At 34.2% G+C, this 20,484-nt stretch overlaps 1 protein-coding gene across 13 annotated transcripts in view; it reads left to right on the plus strand.

Annotated features, from left to right (window-relative positions):
* Positions 1–20,484, plus strand: part of CAMK2D (calcium/calmodulin dependent protein kinase II delta) — a 156,835-nt gene that overhangs the window by 115,237 nt on the left and 21,114 nt on the right. For 2 of the 13 annotated variants that reach the window (XM_065736869.1, XM_065736870.1), the window contains exons 12-16: positions 149–191; positions 4,020–4,057; positions 9,797–9,856; positions 11,466–11,507; positions 14,067–14,115. In XM_065736869.1, the coding sequence (XP_065592941.1) occupies positions 149–191; positions 4,020–4,057; positions 9,797–9,856; positions 11,466–11,507; positions 14,067–14,115 (232 nt within the window). Of the gene's footprint in view, positions 1–148; positions 192–4,019; positions 4,058–5,538; positions 5,572–9,796; positions 9,857–11,465; positions 11,508–14,066; positions 14,116–20,484 lie in introns of all 13 variants that reach the window. The other 11 variants (XM_065736871.1, XM_065736872.1, XM_065736877.1 and 8 more) reach the window with 8 other exon arrangements.

The following is a 20,484-nucleotide window of genomic DNA, read 5'->3' on the forward strand; positions in this document are numbered from 1 at the left end:
AATCCATTCTTTCAACGTTTATGAAACAGTTTATGTAATTAAGCAGTTGTGTGATTTACCAGATGGGAACTTCTTTTTTCCTGTCATGGTCTCATTCAGTACTTTAAAGAAGTTTGGTACTAATTTGAGAAAATGTATGTGTACACAGGGGGCCATTTTGACAACCATGCTGGCTACCAGAAATTTCTCAGGTATGTTAACTGAGCTCCAGGTCCTTGTGGTCTTTATGTTTTGATTTCTGTTGTGAAAAAGCATAAGATATAATTAAAATTTATTAGCGCATTAAGATCTTTATTATTCAAGAACATATGAACGTGGTATATCTTAAGTTTTTTCCTTTGAAACAAGCAAGAGAATTTAAGCTATGTGAACTAAATGGAATCTATTTTAGCAGACACTGGTGGTGTAATTTTTAAATAGAATGTGTCTCTTTATATACTTCATGTTATCTGTTGAAAGACGGACAGAATTTTCCTGTTTTATTTTGGTGGAGGAAAATAAAAAAATAACATGTATTTCCGTATGAGTAAGTACAGTCAAACAACAGTTCAAAAAGTCATTTATTTTTCTATACCTGAAATATCATTTCAAGATTTTATTGAAATATTTTTTTAAATCTTGTTTTAAAGCAAAAGCAAATAAACAAGGCACATTCTTTCTTTATTGCTTTTCTAAGAATTAATAAATAGATTAAAGTTAGTCCTTTTCCCTCTCTTCCTTTGCGTAGTTCAATAAAAATAAAGATATGTTTCCTCTATATGAAATAATTTTGTAGTGAGTATACCTGAAGATTTAGATCTTTTACTAAATACATTTTAATAGCCAAAGATAGCTATGTTTACTATTAGTAGAGTTAAAACTGTCCTCAACAGCACTCTGGCTGGAACTATGAGAATTTTTCACTTTACATTTCAGATCTTAAGTGCGTAGTTAAAAAAATAATGCCAAATTCAAAAGTCAGTAATGTTACAGTCTTCCTGGGGAAGATGAAACTGTGGAATGGAAATTAATTTATGGACAAAAACATGATAGTACTCTGGGCATATTTGAATGATAATAACAGAAACATTCACAATAAATTAAATAATGATGAATGCAGAAGCAGTTTGTTCAATTTGCATAGTGTTTCAAATACACATTCTCCTTGTTAGTTTGCAGTATTTAATACACACATATAATGCGGAAGATTACATTTATATAAGTTTTACAGGGTTATGTCTTAATGAATTTTATTTTCAGGTTAATGTTGTAGGCTGCATAATTTGTAAAAATAAATTATTTTTAAATGACAAATAAATGTATCATTTCCCATCACTTTTCATAACTTTTATTGTCTGTGTATATAGGGGTCAGTTTCTGTCTTCATAAAGGAAAAAAAGCTGAAGTCATTTTAAATAATAATTTTGTCATGAAAAGCAAACAGAAATTTGGCTTTTTTTTCTTTTTTTTTTTGTTGGTTTTTTTTTTCACCCATTTTCTCCATTTTATACCAAATGATCCGTAGTATCCCTTGATGACTTTATTTTTGCCGTGTTTATTCATTGTAATTCATTGCAAAGCATGCTTTTCAAGGTCATTTGTCCATAAAAATGTGGTTATAAAAGTGTTTTATTTTCCTTTTTCTTTCTTCCTTTTATGTGGAATGTATATTTCTTGTGAGGTAAGACCCTCAGCACGTGAAAGGAACATCATTTTTCTATTCAAAATTGCTGTTTGCTGTAAATCACTTTAATTTCTTCATGTTGTCAAAGTGCCATTTCTCTTTAGTCTGCTTTCTGGCTTATTAGCACTGCCATAGGTTTTATTTCTAGCTAATTCTTGTAGTTGCAAGAAATCTTTTATTGTGGGCTTAATTTAGAATATGCTAATTGCTTTGCTACTGCAAATTCTTTAAATATTTGATTTGTATGCAGTATCTGTGCTTAGAGAAAGATGCATTAAAATGTTTATATATGTGTGTGTGTATATATATATACACATACGTATATACACATTTCAAGACAAGAACAACAGTTGTGAAGGAAGTTCAGTATGAAATATGTCCTATAATGTAAAATACTGCATAATAATCTGTACGGCGTACTGGGCACATTTCAAAGGACATGCTGGCAGTGCCAAAAACACAGTACTTGTACTTACTGCTTTTAGTGCCTATATGTTACTGGCTTTTTCTTTTTATTTTTTAACGTATAACCTTGCAGTGTTGGTTTAGCATTGAAAAGACTCAAAAGTTTTATGCACAACTGTAGCCCAAGGGCCTAGTTTGTTACGAGCAGCAGCCTGTAAGAGTTAATGTAGTGTTTTCTCACATTTTTATAAGCTCTAATGGTAGACAACAGGCTTTGAAAACTAGAACTTCTGGGTTTTTTGACCTAAGGTTCAAGAAGTAGCTCCTCTCCTTTGCTTCTCCTAAATAAATTTCTGGAGTGCCTGGAATATTTGCTGTGGTATAAAATCTGAGGCCTTGTTGTATAAGGTTCTGTAAGTGCACATCAGAATTGTGTACTTTGTCCCCTCCCAGTCATGTAAGACGTTTTATTTTAAACATCTGTTCACATGTTTCTTTAAATAAAACCATGCACTGTCTCTGTTGCATAATGATGGCAAGTTTAATTCTTGTTAATTTTAATTAGAAATCATAGGTCTTATGAGAGTTACAGCAGCAGTCTAATAGCTGACATCCATAGCTAATAGAATGCGTTTGCCTGATAACATTTTCCAGGCTTTTTTTTTTTTTTTTTTTTAATTTAAATAACACAGTAATGGACATAAGTTATTTCTTTACAGTTCTATAGGTGGTTTTATGTTTTCTGTTCTCTGCACAGGGCTAAATGAGCACTTGATGCAGATAGAACTAGTGGATGAGCCACAAGTACACACACATATGAATTTCAGCTTTAAGCCGGATAACTCATTAGCTCCAAAATCCTTAACTCATTTGAATAGCCTCAGTCTAGCAAGATCCAATCACTTCTTTCTGTTTGTTTAGTTTGGGATTTTGTTTTTAAGAGAAGAATACCAATAATGATAGGAGCTCATGCCAATTCTGCCTCCTTTTGGATATGCTGGATTCCTAATTGGAGCTCTTCTTTTCCAAAAAGGCTCCTGCTTCTGAGTGAAACAGTGTATGTAGAAGAGCAGTTTCAACATAAGCTTTAGTGTACCTTCTGATAGGAAAACCATAAACAATGATAAAACAAAAGATCCCAGGCTTATCTCAAAATTTATTATTCTTCAAGTCTTTGGCAGAGATCGTCAAGCATTTAGACTTCTGTGAATAGTATACTTGAATTTGGTAGATTTTTAAGCGTGATTTTCTGCTGCAAATGCTCGTAGGTTCTGGGCTGTGGAGTCATCATTGCACATTAGCCCTCTCAGCTTAGTAAATTTGAATAATTTGGCCAGATTCTCGGTGCCACTTGAAGTGATGGAATTTAAAGCCTGACAAACCTTTGAATAAAATCGTGGTTTGTCATCAGTTCCCACTACTCGCAGGTTGTTCTTCCATATGTGTGACTTCTCAGACTATCGTATGAAGAACTGCTTCATGGTGGAAAATCCCCAGTGAACCAAAGCTAGAGGTGCTGTTTTTTTCAGAAACCCAGTCCACTTTTCACTAAATGAAATAGGCACTAATGTATCTCTCTGTACTCTTAAAGTACTCTGTTGATGTGATATTGCTTACTTCTGTGTCACTCAAATTGATAACATCATTGAGATACCAGATGCAACTGTTTTCCTGTATGTCACCCAGGAAAGTTCCTAACAGCTGGGTTTCTCATTTTATAAGTACAATTAACCAACAACTTTGATCAGTGGAAGAAGAGATGTATGATAAACTGAAGTATTTGTAGTTTAATTATTTTCAGCATTTTATTTCCTATACTCAGAGCAACAAAAGAAGGAAATAAAAACTGAAAATGTATCTGCAGCTGGGAGGCAAATGGGGATTTGCTACAACAGCTGATTGACCTCCATAGTATCCATCTGACACTGAAATTACTTGTCTCGTTTTACAGCAGCCAAGAGTTTACTGAAAAAGCCAGATGGAGTTAAGGTAGGTTAAATGTACACTTTAAAATATGTATTCTTAGTCATTACCTATCTGTAACTTCTGCTGGTACTTAGAATTGAATATTGTTATTTATTTTCATTATAAAAACTTGGAATTATTGAAGTTAGTAGATGAAAATTAAGAAGTGAAATAAAATGAATATTTGAAAAACAAGGATTTTAATAAGTGGGAAATAGCTGCCAGAGAAAATAATTTTATTGATAATTTCAGTGAAGGATGATTGTGTGACTCAGTGTTAATAACTAGCTTGTAAGTATAATTGATGGCTTGGTGGTGAGCATGTTATTTTTCCAGGTGTAAGTGCTTACCAGTAGCTTTGTTGTCTGTACATTTCCCCTTGACTTTTCGTCAGATCCCTTGGAAGACCAAAGGTTTACTGGTATTCTTGGCTCCATATGAGGTGTTTTCTGCCAGATGTACTTGCTATATTTGGCAGAACTTGAGTGGTTTACTGTCTCAACAAATCAGCTCATCTTGATGAACAGATCTTGCTAAGAAGGGAACATTTTGGCAGCTTTCATATATGATATAGAGCTCCTTTCTCGTGTCACCAGATCCTGCAGGAGGAGAGATGCTTCACAAATTCTGGAAAAATACTTTGAAAAGCAGACAGAAAGAAATAAAAAACACTCAACAGTGAGTGTTTTCTTTTCTTGGAGGACTCCTGAAGACTAAAATAAGTGCCTCAAGCTTTCAATATATGATGCAAAAGAAATCCTTCTGTTCTCGATGCGTTTTCTCAGGAGTATGTCTTTGACCTGAATTTTAATTTATTATTTAATATTACTTTAACTTTTTCCTTGAATAGAGCATTGCATACTTAAATAATGGATTCATAGTATATTCTTATTCTCACAAATGCTCGTACTTTTCCAATAAGATAAGCTTCTCCGACTTAAAATGAAGTGAGTACACTATGATTTCAGTGCTTCTCACTGACAAGTAGATATCATACTTATCTGGAAAAGCACACATTCAGTACTATTCTGTCATTTCTGTGGAAAATCCTTAATATGTGTTGTTGTGGAATATATAAATTTTATGTACTTAAGCTGAACAGCTTTTCTTTTTAAAATATCATTCCTCCTACAGGTCTACAATGGTATTATTCCATCTCAATTTTTATTACAATACTACAAACAATTGTTGCCAAAATTTTGCCTAAATTACCTTTGATAGTTTGGTTTTCAGCACATTTTCTATCTACTGTTTGCCTGCATGGTCATGTGGAGCAAAGGGAGTAATTTTACATCTGGGGAAGTCTATTTTTGCCATTTATTCTATTGAGGTACTATATTCTCCATAGCACTTTTCCATTCCTTCCTACAGCTTAAGCTGTCTTTTCCTATTAAAAAATAAAAGAAAGAAAGAATAAAGAAATATACTGTACGCCATGCATTGATACTTTGAATCCAACCAGTCACGTTTTCTTCTTTTCCTTTCTCTCTGACTGGTCAATTCAGAAAAGGAAGTCCAGTTCGAGTGTTCAGATGATGGTGAGGATCTTTATCTGACAGATTTTTCCTCCGGCGAAACATTCACACCTAGAAATCAAACAGTTGCATTTAGTTTCGTTAACATACTGCAAGAAGCTGCAAGACTTTACAGTACAACCTTGTGAATTATAAGCCTGCAGTTGCTATATGCCATCCACAGTGAATTGTTCTGCAGTTCTTTCAAGCAAGCTATTTCTTTATTTATTTTACTTGGGGACATATGAAAACAAACAAAAAGTAGATGTAACATTGGCCAATGCAGCTATCATTAGTAAATAAAAGTAGTAACAAAATAGCAATCCTATAATAGCCTTCCATTAATTTTTAAAACATTCTTTTATTTAAAGCTAATAATATTAATATTGTAACACAAACTACATTGTTCTGCACAGTGAAACAGTATCTCTTTAATTGAACAACTATAGATCAGGATGCCATACTAAATGCTTCGGAGTCAAAATACCATTTCACAGCGCTTCTGTACTACAGTCTCCCAACTAACTTCCTTCACGGCTCGGAGTTTTGTCACAGGGTATCTTAGCTGGCAGTCAGTCTCTCTTCTTTCTCCTTAGCCTACTCTGTTGCCATGGATACATTTGGCCTCTGCAGTTGCACACAACAACCTATTGTATTCCTGTTTGTTACTGTTTTGAATCTGAATTTTGCAGTATTTATTATCATCTGCTGTGATATCCCAGGCATGTTGTGCTGCTGCTCCAGATAGAGATAAGGGAAATGCTCTTCATCCACACCTTTCACTGGAATGTGGAAATCCTCTTGAAAGACAAAAAGTGCTGGTCTGGTCCGAGCAGGCATGTAGTTATAGAAGTGTTTACTCTTCGGGTGAGTGAAGAGTTTCACTGACAGAGGATCGGTGGTAACAGTGCCCAAATGAGAATTACTGGAAACGTACGGAGAAAGTATTTCTAGTATCCCAAATGTGAAGTGAGTTTTATCTTTTTATTACAGAAATACCTTTTGAAAAAATTAAGCCCCAAGTTGCAGATCCTTTTTTTTTAAATATTTTTGTGACATTTTGACAAAAGATGTGTAATTATAATGCAGTCATGCCCAGCTGTTGGCATATTTATACACATCCAGCCAGTACAACAGCCAGACCTAAAAGAGTGGCACTTGACAAGTGATGCACTAGTTTTCATTCTTCACAACCAATAAAAGATAACCACATGAGAATAATAGAACTTTTCATTGAAAATATTTTATTCTTTTTGGAATCATTTCCGTCTCCTGTTAAAATAAGTGCAAAATGCACAGTGTGTGTTAATAGATGAACAAAAAAGCACATATATATATATTCTATGAGGGAAATATAAGGCTTATTGCTGTTTTCTCTCTGAATTTCTAAGTTCTGTATGTACAGAAGAATTAATTTTTAGTTGCTATCTCTTTCTACTTTTGATAATGAATGCTCTGTTCTCATTATGTTATGAAGAAGTTCTGAATATACTTCCTGCAGTTTTTGGCAGTAGCTGTAATGGATATTGTTTATTTTTATAGGACTTTCATCAAGGGAGTATGGACCCAAGCCTGCTCTCCTTACTCAGGCAAAATTGGAATTGGAATTTGATTAACATGTTTTCATTATATATTCAACAGCAAACATTCATTTGGCATATCACTTTTTATTTTATTTTATTTTTATTAAGCTACTGCTGAGTAGGACTGTATGAAATCTGGTGAAATTGTTTCTTTTCTCATGTTTTTACTTTATACGCATCTGTGCCTTTTGTTAGGTGCTTTTTGTTTGTAGTCTTCTAATGACTACACAGTTGCCAAATATGAACTGTTAGTTATACAATTTAATGCACAATTTTTCTTGTTTTAGAGGATCAGTGTGGCATCAAGTAACGTTCTATATATATTCACTATTCCATAATTTTCCTGTAGAGAACTCTGATTTATTTATTGAAGTAGTGGGGTGGTTTTATAAAGTTTTTCCTGAGTAAGGAGTTCAGGTTTTTACTAATCTCACAGCCCCATAAATATCTAGGCAAGTTAATAATGTATGAAATACTCACTAATATGTGTCTCTCCCCGTGAGTGAAACTATGCACCAAGGAATTTTTTTCTCTGTCTTGAATTCAGACACCCCTGCAACTTACGTCTGAAATATCACTGAAAGTGTAATAGTGAATAGTTAAATTAAACATACTTGGCAATAACTGTGCAACTTATAGAAGAACATAAAGTAAATACTTGGAGATCAATAATGACTTACGTTTTCTCTTAATGATAGTTTCTGTAGAATGGCCATTATTTAAAAAGAAATATTGATTTCTTGTCTGTTTAATGTAGAGCAGTGTGAACTTTGATTTTAAATCAATGAAAATTATTTTTGTCTTGTATAGGGAAATGAGCCCTATCACAAATATTATTAGATAATATGTAGTATCAAAACTATTTTCCCTGGCATTACCTAACTAGGCTATTTTATATTCTTCAAAGTCAATCTGTGTTAAGGTGAGAAAATTTGCAGTCTGTCATTCGGTAATGCAAACCCTACTGACATTTCTATAATCTAGACGTGTCCAATGTGAGACTTCAGTTTAGCTTCAGGCATAATTCGTACTATTAATAAATCATCTGCCAAACCTGTACCAAAGTAATAGTAAAAAACCATCGAGGACATCAGTAGATTTCAGTGAATTTTGCCAGCAGTGCTAAATTGCAATGACTTGAATTAAGCCAAGCGTTGACACAGACAGAAGCAGTGCACTGCATTGCACTGCTGAGAAGCTGAGTACTTCATCTGAGGCTACAGAGTTGTTGGGAAGTTTGAATTAGAAATCAGATGTTTCTTACATGGCTCTCTTTTTTCAGTCTTATCTTAGGACTTCCTCTTTTTTTATGCTTTTTCATGTATATTACTTAGCACATCTTCATTTGCTAATTGGTTTTAGAAGGAAAACCATTTTTTCTTTCCTTTGGAAGAAAAAATACATCAGAAGTTTACTAGAGTTTTTTCTTTTAAATGATGATGTTAATTATACAACAGTTCATTCATGAAGCAGTTTTGTACTTTATTTCTTTATTTTTCACACTTATTATTAAGCATTGTGATTAAAAGGTTCAGTAGATACTCTTTTTGGATCCAGGCCTTTTGAGACTCTTTGTTTATGCACCCAATTCTGCATGCTGCTTTGGACTGCTTTTGTTAAAATCAGACATGATGGAAACATGCATTAAATTTTTTCCTAATAATTGTGAAAGAAAAAGTGTCATATTTCAAACTAATTTTACTTGTAATGAAATCTTGCTTTCTAGTGCATGTAAAAATGGTTTTTAATATTTGTTATCCTCATACCATTATGTTTATGGAAGCTAAATTAAAAAAAATGGATTTAAAGAATCAGAAATCTTTACAATTATTGCTAACATCACAAAATTTTACGTAAGTAAAAGTCAGAAGTCTTGTAATGGTGATGCTGCACTAAGCTTAAGAATTAGCATGATGGCCTAGATGTTAGATAAGCAGATCTGCAGTGATTTGTGGCTTAAGATTACAGATACTGTAGCATGAAACCTTATGTTTCAGTTTATGATATCAAAATTGACAGGCTGATATCCAGTTACTGCAGGAATCTTGAATTAACAAAGATCACAGCTGGCAATTATTTTGTAGAAAATGAAACAAAAAGAAGTTCAAGGGGAACTAGTCTTTTTCCAGCATCAGTCATATTTATTCAGATTTGTTCTCAGAAGACGGTAGAACAAATCTATAGATGTCTGAAGAGCTATGAAGAATCATATACTGTTTATGCTAGTGATGAGTAATTAAGAGAAAAAGTAAAGTAGAACGCTATTATTTAATACTGTTGCATGATGTGAAATCATAATGGCTAATCAGTACTTTCCTGAAGCCCATATTAGTTCTTTTTTCTTTTTGTATGTTTTTAGCTACTATTTAAAGGCTGTTTTTTTAAGTGTCACAGCCAAAATCTTCTGTACCTTATACAGAACTTCATATAGTGCATCTGAACAGTTGTAGCTGATGTTTTTTGAAGGGTTGCAGCTAGCTATGAGATCTATTGTTAGTGTTCTTTCAAGTTCATAAGTTCATCTTTCTGTGATTCTTTATTTCCATATCTATATCTATATATAGATATCTATATCTGTATATAGATGTTCTATACAGAGAGATATAGATACAGTGTCTACCAGGAGTTCTAAGGCCTGTCTGTTTCTATTTTCTGCATACCTACAGATAAACAACAAAACGAACGTGGTAACCAGCCCCAAGGAAAATATTCCTACCCCGGCGCTGGTATACCTGGAATCTTCCTTCTCATGCTATCTTGAAGTTTTTGACTGTCTTCTGTTTGCTCTTCCTTCTTTTTGCTTTTTCATGCATTTACTCTGCTTGCTTTCTAAGAACAGGTTTTGAAAAATCTTTTCGTTTGAATTACGGTGTTTTGGTTGTTGTGTTGGTTGGTTTTTTTTTTTGTGCGTGAGGAAGTCCATTGTTGCAGCGTGTTTATTAATAGAAAACATTATGTGGAAGCTGGATGCAATTGAGTAGTAGCATTTGTAACTGTAGTTAAATTTTTTGCATGCTGTGCCAGAAAGTGAGTAGAATGCGCTTTTCTGTTGCTCTTAGCATTTTGCCTGATGATTGTTTGAATCTTTTTAATGCCAGCTTTCTGCCAAAAAAAAAAAAAAACACTTTATTTTCTCTGATTTTGCCTTAGTTGTAAATATTGATGTCAAGGAGAGTAACAGGATTATTGCTAGACAGCTATAAACTAGACCTTATTCAGATTTTCATTCCATATTTCCTGAGACTCAGCAGGACTTTGTAAGTCTTCCCTGGAATCTAGAGGCACGCAGTCCTAAACGTTTTAGCATATTTCTCTTGCATTTAAATCTGCGGGAGACATTATTCATTAATAAGCACTGCTAGGAACACATTACTAATCAGTGCTGTTCATGACTTGTTTCTATTGCAAGCTCTCGTTTCTTCGGCATGCATGTGTCACAAGGGTCACAAATGTAAATGTTGGTGCATTAGTAGTTAATTTAGTGAGGTTTCCCATATGCCTGCATGCATCACTTCAGAAATGTGAAAAATTCACACTGATATTTTTCATCTTGAATTTTTTTGTTCACCTGGAACAAAAGCATACATTGCTAATAATTTTAAGGGCGACTTAACAAGATTCATACACGAGTATATGTCTGTGGGTTCTCAGGCATGGCTGAATGCAGTGGTCCATTCTGAAAGTATGGTGGCCAGCTGCTGTTTCAAACATTATTTAATCTTTTTTAAAGGGAAAATGATTTGAGGAAATTGCACTTGAAAGTGATGTGATATTGTCTTTCATTTACTCTGCGCAGCTCCACCAGGGCAGCAATTGGTAACAATCTGCGTTTTCCTAAAAACCATAGTGTTTGGAGGTATTTAGCTCCTACTTAATCTTTATCAATCCATTTGTGTTTTTATTTCATCACTGCTGTGTTAACACTACTACAAGCAAACATGCTTAAAGTAAAGAGGTCATTTCTGGCCTTCATGTCTGGCCTGACTTAGACAAAGAAAGGAGCAAAGCATTTAGTGTGACCTTGTGGAAAAAACGAAGAGAAAAAAAAAGCCTCTGCAGGTCTCAGGAGCTTCAAAGCCCTGCATGCATTGGTCATGAATAAGGTCTCTGCATGCTGCTGCATTAGGTGAGATGGTCTTTTTTGCTGGCTTGCTGCTGAGGAAGTCTATATCTATACTAGGCATCCAGTTTCATCCTCTGGCAACAGTTAACATTTGTTTTAGCTCTTGTCACTGTTCAGCATTTCTCAGCTGGCTCTTATTGCATCCCTGACACTAATGAGAATGTATTTACCAATGAGAACTCTTTTTTTCTCTTTATTTATTTCTTGCTCAGGAGCCCCAAACTACAGTTATCCACAACCCTGATGGAAATAAGGTATTCAGAAAGAATCAGCTCCATCTTGCCTTTCCAAATCCCACATTTCATTCACTGTTCCACAGCAGAATAGGGCAAAAAGGGTTTTCCAGGAATTTATTGAAGAAAATCCCATTCCTGCATTTATTACATCTGGTGTCTCTTGAGCCTGTTTCATCTGTGTCCATCTGCTGCGTGTGTTCTGCTGGTTACTGCACTTCTAAAACTCATAGGGGAGTCAGTAGCAATTGACGGAGCTCTTCAACCTCTGCAGCCAGGCTCAGGGAGCATTGTGTGCTACTTATTTCAGGCAAAAATTCTCCTTTCTAAGTTAAGAGAAAAAAAAAAAAACATTGTTCTCAGAGTGTAGTGAGACCCAACAAGTTTCATGTGCAGTTGTCACTGTAGATAAAGATACAGTTTCAGATTATCCCATCTGGTTTATCTCAGCATGCATATATATCATGTTGTTATGTGCCTTTTGTGCAGGTCTGTTTTCTTCCATAACATCACTGAGCATTTTCAAAACAAAATAACATTTCAAGTGACAAAGAGGTCTTTTGCTTTTATTCATTTTTTTTTCTTCCTGCTGTGTTCTTCTTTTCATGTGTGTGTATTGTGGTGTTTGTGTTTGGTAGCTGAAACATGTATTTTGTTTTATTTTATTTTCATGCATGGACTTGAAAAGAGCTAGGAAATATCATTTGCATATAATATATATTCTTAGGGTTCCTGCAAAGAACTTCTCAACAAAAATTTCACTCTTTACAGTGCTGGCATAAAGAATTGTCATTTCGTCCATCTAGTCTAAAAACTTGTGATTTCTTTGTGGGAGAAGGATTGAATTTGAGTGAAAAAAAAAAAAACGCATGCAGACATTTTTATGCATGACAGTGTTGATGGTGTGTATTGTGCTTGAATACTCTATTCCTTTGTGTAGCTCTGTAGAACTTCGAGCTTTTATTTTCATGTTACTGGTTTTTCAGCTCCCCAAATTTTAACTCAAAGACAACAAATAGTCTGTGTTTGAATTCTAATCTAAGCTTTATTGCTGAAGTCCACTAGAGACCAGAAGGAAACAAAATATTGGCGTGACTACATCTACTTGACTTTATTGTGTAATCACAGCAATTAAAATACTCAATGTCCCAAAATGCCACAGCAGACAAGAAAACCACTTAATTTGGAGAGTTTCTCCTAAATCTTTCTGAAAGTCTGATCATTATAGTATGGCAACTGGAGTGGATGCTTCAATATTACAGGCTACATCTACTGTGTGAGCTTGTGCATGGTGTTCACAGCTTGTACTCATGTGGGGTTTTTGTTTACTTGTCAGTATCTAATACTTGAAGTGAAAGAGCATGATATGTCTGTGTAGAGTGAAATGCCTAACACCAGCTAGTAGCAGAAAAGCATGGTGACTCATTTGATTTTGTTTATGTGTGAGTTGATTCGTGTAGTTTTATTTATGGATGTACATACGTTTTGTTTTTCAAGGTTTACGTAATTCATTAACTGTTAGAACACTCTGCTCAGCCTTGTGAGGAGCTAGTAAATAAAGGGCACTGTCAAATTCTCATTTAATTATTTAATTGTAAAATCATTGTAAGAGTTATATACAATTTCGTCTCTTGTTTCCATCTTTTAGTTTAAAAGAGCCCAGTTAATCTCTTTTGCTATTGAATTAATAATTTGCTGTGAATTAAAAGAAGAAAACAAATGTTGATTCTACTTTTTTTGAAAAGTGTGCAGATAAAAAAATCAAGTTTAAAAACTATCGTGCTTTCTAAAAGTATTTGCTTGTTTGATTTGACAATGCCCTGTTAAATTTGCCAGTATTATTTCATGTTTCTGGTAATTCATGAAAGACTGAGATGCAGTATTCTTGCCCTTTTAACAGTTTGGAGGTTTAAATTAATCTGTCTGATAGATGGGTCATTTCTCCAAATGACTGCTAGGAAGATACTTCAGTTTGTCAGAGTTGTTATTGTAAATTTAATAATTCTCTGTCTCCTTTGATTTTTTTTTCAATCACAAACACAATATAAAAATGACAAAAAATATCCAGTTTTCTTATAATCACGGAGAAACTTTGATTTTAATATACATTGCATATGTCTCATGAGCGGAGAAGAAATTTCAGTATGCAGCATGAAGAAGTCTGCGTATTTTAAAATTGCAATAAAATGACCTACTTTACATTGTTGGTTAATCGCTGGTTAACCAGTTAAAATGGCAAGCTCTCCTCCTACTTGGCTGAGGTAATTCATCTAACATTTCAGAAGGACATTGTGCAGTTGGATGTGAAAGAAAAAATATGTTTCCTTTACATTCCTGTGAAGTAAAAGCACTAGACAGCAGGAAATGTATTTATCATGTTCCTTTTTGTAGAGAATGATAATGTTTGACATCAGTTTAAAGTGGAATTGTCTCAATCGGTGTGTGACCATTTGTCTGTGAACTACATCCCACTCTGCTTCCGGGCTTTGCATGATATCTCCAACTAACTGTAATTTTCAAAGGCTCACAAATAGATCTTGGCTTCTTTCATACATTCTATTTATATTTACTTTTCAACAGGAGTCAACAGAGAGTTCCAATACAACCATTGAAGACGAAGATGTGAAAGGTACGATTTTGAGCTTGAAACATTTGGAAAAGCAGTAACATGAGTTATGTGAATGTATTTCATTAGGTCATTAAACACAAAAACTCCTAATGAATCATAAGAGAAAATACTATTTTTCTTTTTAAAATTAAATTCTTCTTACACTCTTCATTACTTCTGACATGTTTCAGGCATGTCATTGGGTTTTCAGTTCCACAGATGTCATTTGGACATTTTGGAATGAAGAACAAGAAATTATTGCTTATTTGCTAGGATAGTGATTTTAATAGTGATAGTAGCAGATGAAGAATGTAGCATGCATTTTTAACTTGCATTTGGTTTGGATATTTAATTTTTTTCTTTTTTTTTTTCTATTTTAATCTTTATTCTGTTCAGATGCCAGTATTTCTTCATATTCCTCTCTTGTTCTGGCCATTCAGTTATTTTAATCTTTCATTCTTCAAAAAAAAAAAGGAAAACCAACAACTTTTCTATATAATGAATTCTTAACTTCACAGAAATTCTTGGTTTTTGTTTTGTTCTGTTTTGTTTTGTTTTCCCCTCTAAATATTATATGATGTCATTACCCATTTTAACAACATTTTCTTTTTAAACTAGGTATTGGGTTTGTGTTTCACTGGTTCACAGAAATGATTTTTTTTCAGCCTCAAATTAAAATGTTACACATAAAAGTGAAGTGCGAGCCAGAGATGATAGTAAGAATAAAAGGTAGGGAATAGAAAAGAGAAATCTTAGTTAATCACTGTAGTATGGGGATTGCTTAGTGTTGTAAGCTGTGTAACACCCTTTTAGTTGCACCTTAAAATTCAGGCTTGAATCTGCCCAAGTGCTTCATTTGTCTCAGAAGAACACAAGAGCATTTTAGAATTTAGAAGAGATCCAATCAAAAAGTATTTAGAATTGTATCAAAGAAGTTTAGTGTTCAATTTCTGGTTTGTAGAATAGGTGCTGTCCATGGTTCATAAGGAAGTACCAGTGTTGCCAGGTTAATACCTTGATTGCATACTGTTTTAGGACTCAGTGATGTTTGCTGATCAAGTATTTAGCAAGGAATACAATATAGGATTATTTATTTATTGAGAGACACCTTTGTCTAAGAGTTAAAATTTGTATCATTTACATGGCAACACCTTACATGCTTCATGTTGTAAGCAAATAATTTCTTTGGTTATTCAGGCAGTGATACCTTTGCAGTTTAGTCTAAAGGCAAGCAGTTTCAAATTCTGCTCACCTTGCATGTTCTAGGAATGAATATCCAGGGTTTGTGTAGCATATATTTTATTATGCAGAGTGTGTTCGTATGTTTCAAATATTTTCATTTCAGAAGAATCAGTAACAGAAAAGAAATTTAAAGAAATCATGGAGAGGCAAGTCCACTATTCTGTTGCTGCAAAGGTGGTGTACCAGAGGGTCAGGAATAGCAGCATGATTATAAGTGCTAATCCCTTCCCTGCACCTTACAAGGGAAGAGCAAAACTAAGACCATGATGCTATTTCCTGGGCAAAACTTACTCTGTGTCCAAAATTTAATTATCTATTTGCTAACAAATTTTCTTCTCTTTCTGAGAAGCTCTGAAAAAGGTGACATTTCATGTGTCCTTATTGCTCCCTTAGTTATCTTCCACTAATGAGTTTGAGGAAATGCATACAGGCAGAGGAGTAAGTCTATGTTCTGTACAGACTTACACATTAGGCTTGTTATAATAATACTGAGGGTTTCTGCACAAATACAAGACCAACAAACAAACCTAGAAATATTCGTCAGAGAAACAGGAAAGCACAGCCTTTCTAGATGACAGCTGTGTGCCACAGGATGTTTAGAAGCTTTTTGTAAAAAAGTAATGAGAGTTTTGAAGACAGAAATTCAAACAATAGGATCTGAGTAGTTGCAACATACTATTTGTAAAGAGGTGAACAAAATGAAAACTTAACTGAGATTCTTAAAGCAGTGTTTAAAATATCCACTATTTATTGTAGGTTGCTGATTTCTTCTAGGTTGTTGTAAGATCACATGCCTTTTAGGTTGGGAGATAATTTCTAATGGTGCAAAAAGCAGAAAAGAAAATTTGTAAATTCTATTTAGAAATACTTGGTATCAATATGATGAGAGGCTTTCAAAGTTCAAAGTCATACTCTTATCCCATGTACTGTAAATTTCACGGAACAGATTGACAGTTCTTAGAAAAAAGGGACTCATAATGTGTGTAAAAAGTATTCATGCATTCTTTGGTGTGAACAAAAAAGTTTCCATATTCTTTTAATGAACTGGCTGACCAACAAACAAGAGTACAGCGGGATAAGAAAAGCAGTTAGTTTTAGTTACTTCAGAAACCTCCTGTGCAGTAATCTTAGGCTTTGTAGATTTTACGCAGTTTCACTTAGGAAATAAAGAATGATCACAAGTATAAATTCTGTCTTTCAGGCTTTCACTTGTTGAATTCCTTTTCCAATGAATGAAGTTTTTACTTATTTTTGCTTCAGCTGCAGGAGAAATACATGCAGAGAAAATAGAAACTACAATTATCTATTAGCCGTTATTTCAGCATAGGTCAAATGCATTTCATTGGGATGCTTTCGCTGTGTAAGTAATGAAAAGCCTGTGTTTTAAACATATTTCTTGACTCCCACATTCACTCAGTTTACTGTTCTGTTACTCTTTAGTGGAAAATACTAGTTGACTGTTAGAAAACAGAAGTGTCTTCAGAATTCTTATGACCTTTCTAAAATCTTTATATATGATTTTAGGATTAGTTATATACAATGTTTTTATACTTATTCTGTTGATACTTAAAGAATTATCTTTTTCATGTCAGTGGTTCATCTACCCTATAAAAATAAAATAAGTGGCCCTGAAGATTACTTTAGTATCCAGGCGGGAAGAGGTGTAACACAATATCTGAGGTGTGAAGCGCAGTATTGAAAACGGAGGTTTTATGCTACAGTATATGTGGAATTTGTTGGTCATTTACATCATGGCAGCTTGCAGAAGAGAGCAGAGCAAGCCGATGGCAGCCCAGTACCTTGCTCCTGCTCTTAGGACTGCTTTGGGAAAGGCTGAAGAGCTCAGTTGGTGTATAAGTTAATATCTGCAGTGTTACGCACTGCTATAAGGTTCTCAACTTCTGCAGTGGCAGTCTTTGGAGGAGAGATTTTTATGCACTGCTACTAGTAATGTAGCTGTTAATTGTGACTTAAATTACTGTATAAATTGTATTTAGCACTAGTCAAGTCAGTGATATTGCACTTTGTTTCCAGAGTTTTAACGAATCATTTCACTTCCACTTGAACAAAATCTTGGGCATGTTAACAGCCAGTACCAACTCACTTTAAGTAACAGTCCAGTAATTGTGGTTTGAGTTAATGCAAAGTGTTGACTTGGAGAACAATTACAAGAATGTGCAGCTGATGCAGAGAAAAATACAGAATTATTAACCTTTATTCATAACACTTAGTATTATGTCATTCAAACCGCTGGCTGTAGTTTAGCAGCTAACCCCTTTAAATGAATACTTTAATTACCAGGCCTCCTCTTGGTGATATAAGTTGATGATATAACCATAGAATTCTTATCTGTAAAATTTCTCCGAAGGTTAGCATGCAAAAATATGTCTTAAATGCAATTAAAAGAAAAGAAACAAAACTACAACAATAATGAACATATTTTGCCTAATTCTTATATTTGATTTTATAATATCACAGTTAAAATTGATTGGATGGCCATGATATACTTTATTTTCTAAACAGAAAAAAAGGATCTTGTAATAATCACAGGTCTGAGAGACAAGATATTGAATGGGACCTTCTCTTTGACCGTATCTTAATAAGTGATATGAGATGAAGAACTAAAGAAGTTTTCTACTGTTTTAGGTTCCTGTTCCATTACTGTGTAGTAGTGATACAAAGAGCAATGAGCAGATGAACCACTAAGAGGCTTTGAGGCTATACTCTGGAAATAATATTGCACAGTATCTTTTCTGGAGACTAGAGAAGGCTGAAAGATGTTACTTTGCTTGCAAAAGAGAAAACTGAGTAGAGTGCTGTTGTTCTTCATCTGCCTTGCTGGGAAGGTGGAATGCTTTCTCCTCAAAAACAATGACAGTGTGACCTGTAAACATCTGGAACAATCTCACACAGCAATGCAGCTATCTTGGTATTGAGTCCATGGCCTAATACTTGGCATACCGCTACCCTGTTCACCACCCATTTTATTGGGATTTATTTTTCGATTATTTAAAAAACAATTATAATCTTGACATTAACTGCTTGCAAGCTTGCTTGTTTTTCAGCTTATAGTATTCTTCTGATGCTTCCAGTCTTTCCAGCTGAGCTTGCTTTTCAGAATGTTTTATTTTGAATTAAATCTAGCAGTCTGATTTGTAGACTGATTCAGGGAATAGTTATTCTTGCTTGTAAAAAGCTCAAAGTATATACTTTAGCCAGGGCTATGAAGATACTGTCTTATACCAAGCTTGACTTCTGGATGTAGGTTTTCTAGGACAACAGTGACAAAAGTTGCAGCTAGATAAAACTGATAGGAATCTCAGAAGTAACAGAGGAGATTATCTCAGATTACTGATTTTTGGGTCTTTTACATAGATGCTCAATATGATGCTTGTCACCAAACTTGACATCTAGAAGGAGTGTTGCATGCCTTAATTGATAAAACCATTTTACTTTTCTTTACAGCATGGGATACAACAAGGAAAGAGGCTTTCTCCTTCCAGTGAAGGAGAAGGGTAATGGGGATGCCCCCTCTATAGTTGAAAATGAAAATTAATTTTGCACTGCAGTGTGGCCTACTATTCACAGAGAATGGCTCTTCTTTACTTGAGATATGTGATCTATGTACTTTATTTCTCTTATTTTTCTAACATTGTGCATAGGCAACACAAACAGGTACAAGGTTCCTTCCTTTCTATGTACTGCTCATTCATCAACATTTAAAATATTCAACTCTGTATGAAGTACTTTTCTTTCTTTTTTTTTTTTTTCTTAATTGAATCGAGTCTTTCAGAACAGCATTAAAATTGTGTGGATAATGTGAGTCTGTGTGGCACAGAATATGTCCAGGACTGTTATATTTTTCTGAACCCTATGGGAGTGCGTGCATATGCCTGTTTGTACAAAGTATTAGAAATATTATAATTTAAAGGGAAAAAAAAAGAATTTAAAAAAATAAAATGTTATAAATTTGTCTTCAGGGGCAGATTCTTATCACTCTTAATATTTGGGAAATGTATGTAATATTCTTCTCTCAAGTCAGGATATCACTGTTAATTTTATTTGAAGCAGGTATCCTTACCCTGAAGACTGCGAATTCAGTCTTGTTTTTCATTTAAGTTTCACCCTGAGGTGTTCTTTCAAATAATGTTGAGCATCTTCGTGTCTGTACCTTTTTCTTACATGCGTATTTACATCTTTACATTTATTTTACTAGAAACAGTATTTGGCAAGTATTAGTGAGTTTAATAATTTGAGAAGATTCCACATAAATAATAAGAAAAAAATTCACGTTGAGGGTTAACAGAGCACTGGAACAGGCTGCCCGGGGAAGTTGTGGGGTCTCCTTCTCTGGAGATGTTCAAAACCTGCCTAGACATGTTCCTGTGTGACTTAATCTAGCTGTTTCTGCTCTGGCAGGGGGATTGGTCTAGATGATTTTGCGAGGTCCCTTCCAATCCCTGGCAGTCTGTGATTATGTAATTTAAGACTGAAATTAATTGAATTTATAGTTCCAGTTCCTTACTCATGCTTATACACGACAGTGATCCTTAATATAAGGATAGGATTGGACAGGAAGAGCATATTGAAAAATGGGCCATAGTCAGTGCCTTCTTTCAGGACTGCTTGAGGGATTTCTCCTTCATGTATTAATGAGACTGGAATCCTTTGTGCCTGCATCTTTTTGATTCAAGATTGTTATATTTTTTTTCAGTAGTGCTGTAGAGTAGTCTCATTACTTTTGCCAACAATGCACGCAAACTTTTGCAAGACTGAGTTGTTTAGTTCATCTTGGTCAATAAATGTAGATTTCCCTTGGTATTATTTTGCCACTGTTAGTGAATTCATGGAAATACTTGTAGGATAGATGATTTCCAGTGGACAGAATTGCTGAGGAGTTGAGCACTTACAGATTAGATAAATTCTGGCTAATCTGTGCTACTTCCTGTATCTATAACTTCAAAACATTAACTATTTAGAAGTATGTAATTTAGTATGTTTTGCTAACTTACTTCATTTTACACCTATTTTATGCACACTTGCATTTTTGTGTTGTTTTTTCTTTAAACATAGAAACAAATGTAAACTACTTGGGCTGTGCTTTTGTGAGAAAAGCCTTGAAAATTCTAGGAATTATCGTTTCATATC

Source organism: Cyrtonyx montezumae, unplaced genomic scaffold, assembly GCF_038088225.1.
Source record: "Cyrtonyx montezumae isolate F1298 unplaced genomic scaffold, pur_monq_1.0 scaffold_2, whole genome shotgun sequence".
NCBI classification, from domain to species: Eukaryota; Metazoa; Chordata; class Aves; order Galliformes; family Odontophoridae; genus Cyrtonyx; species Cyrtonyx montezumae.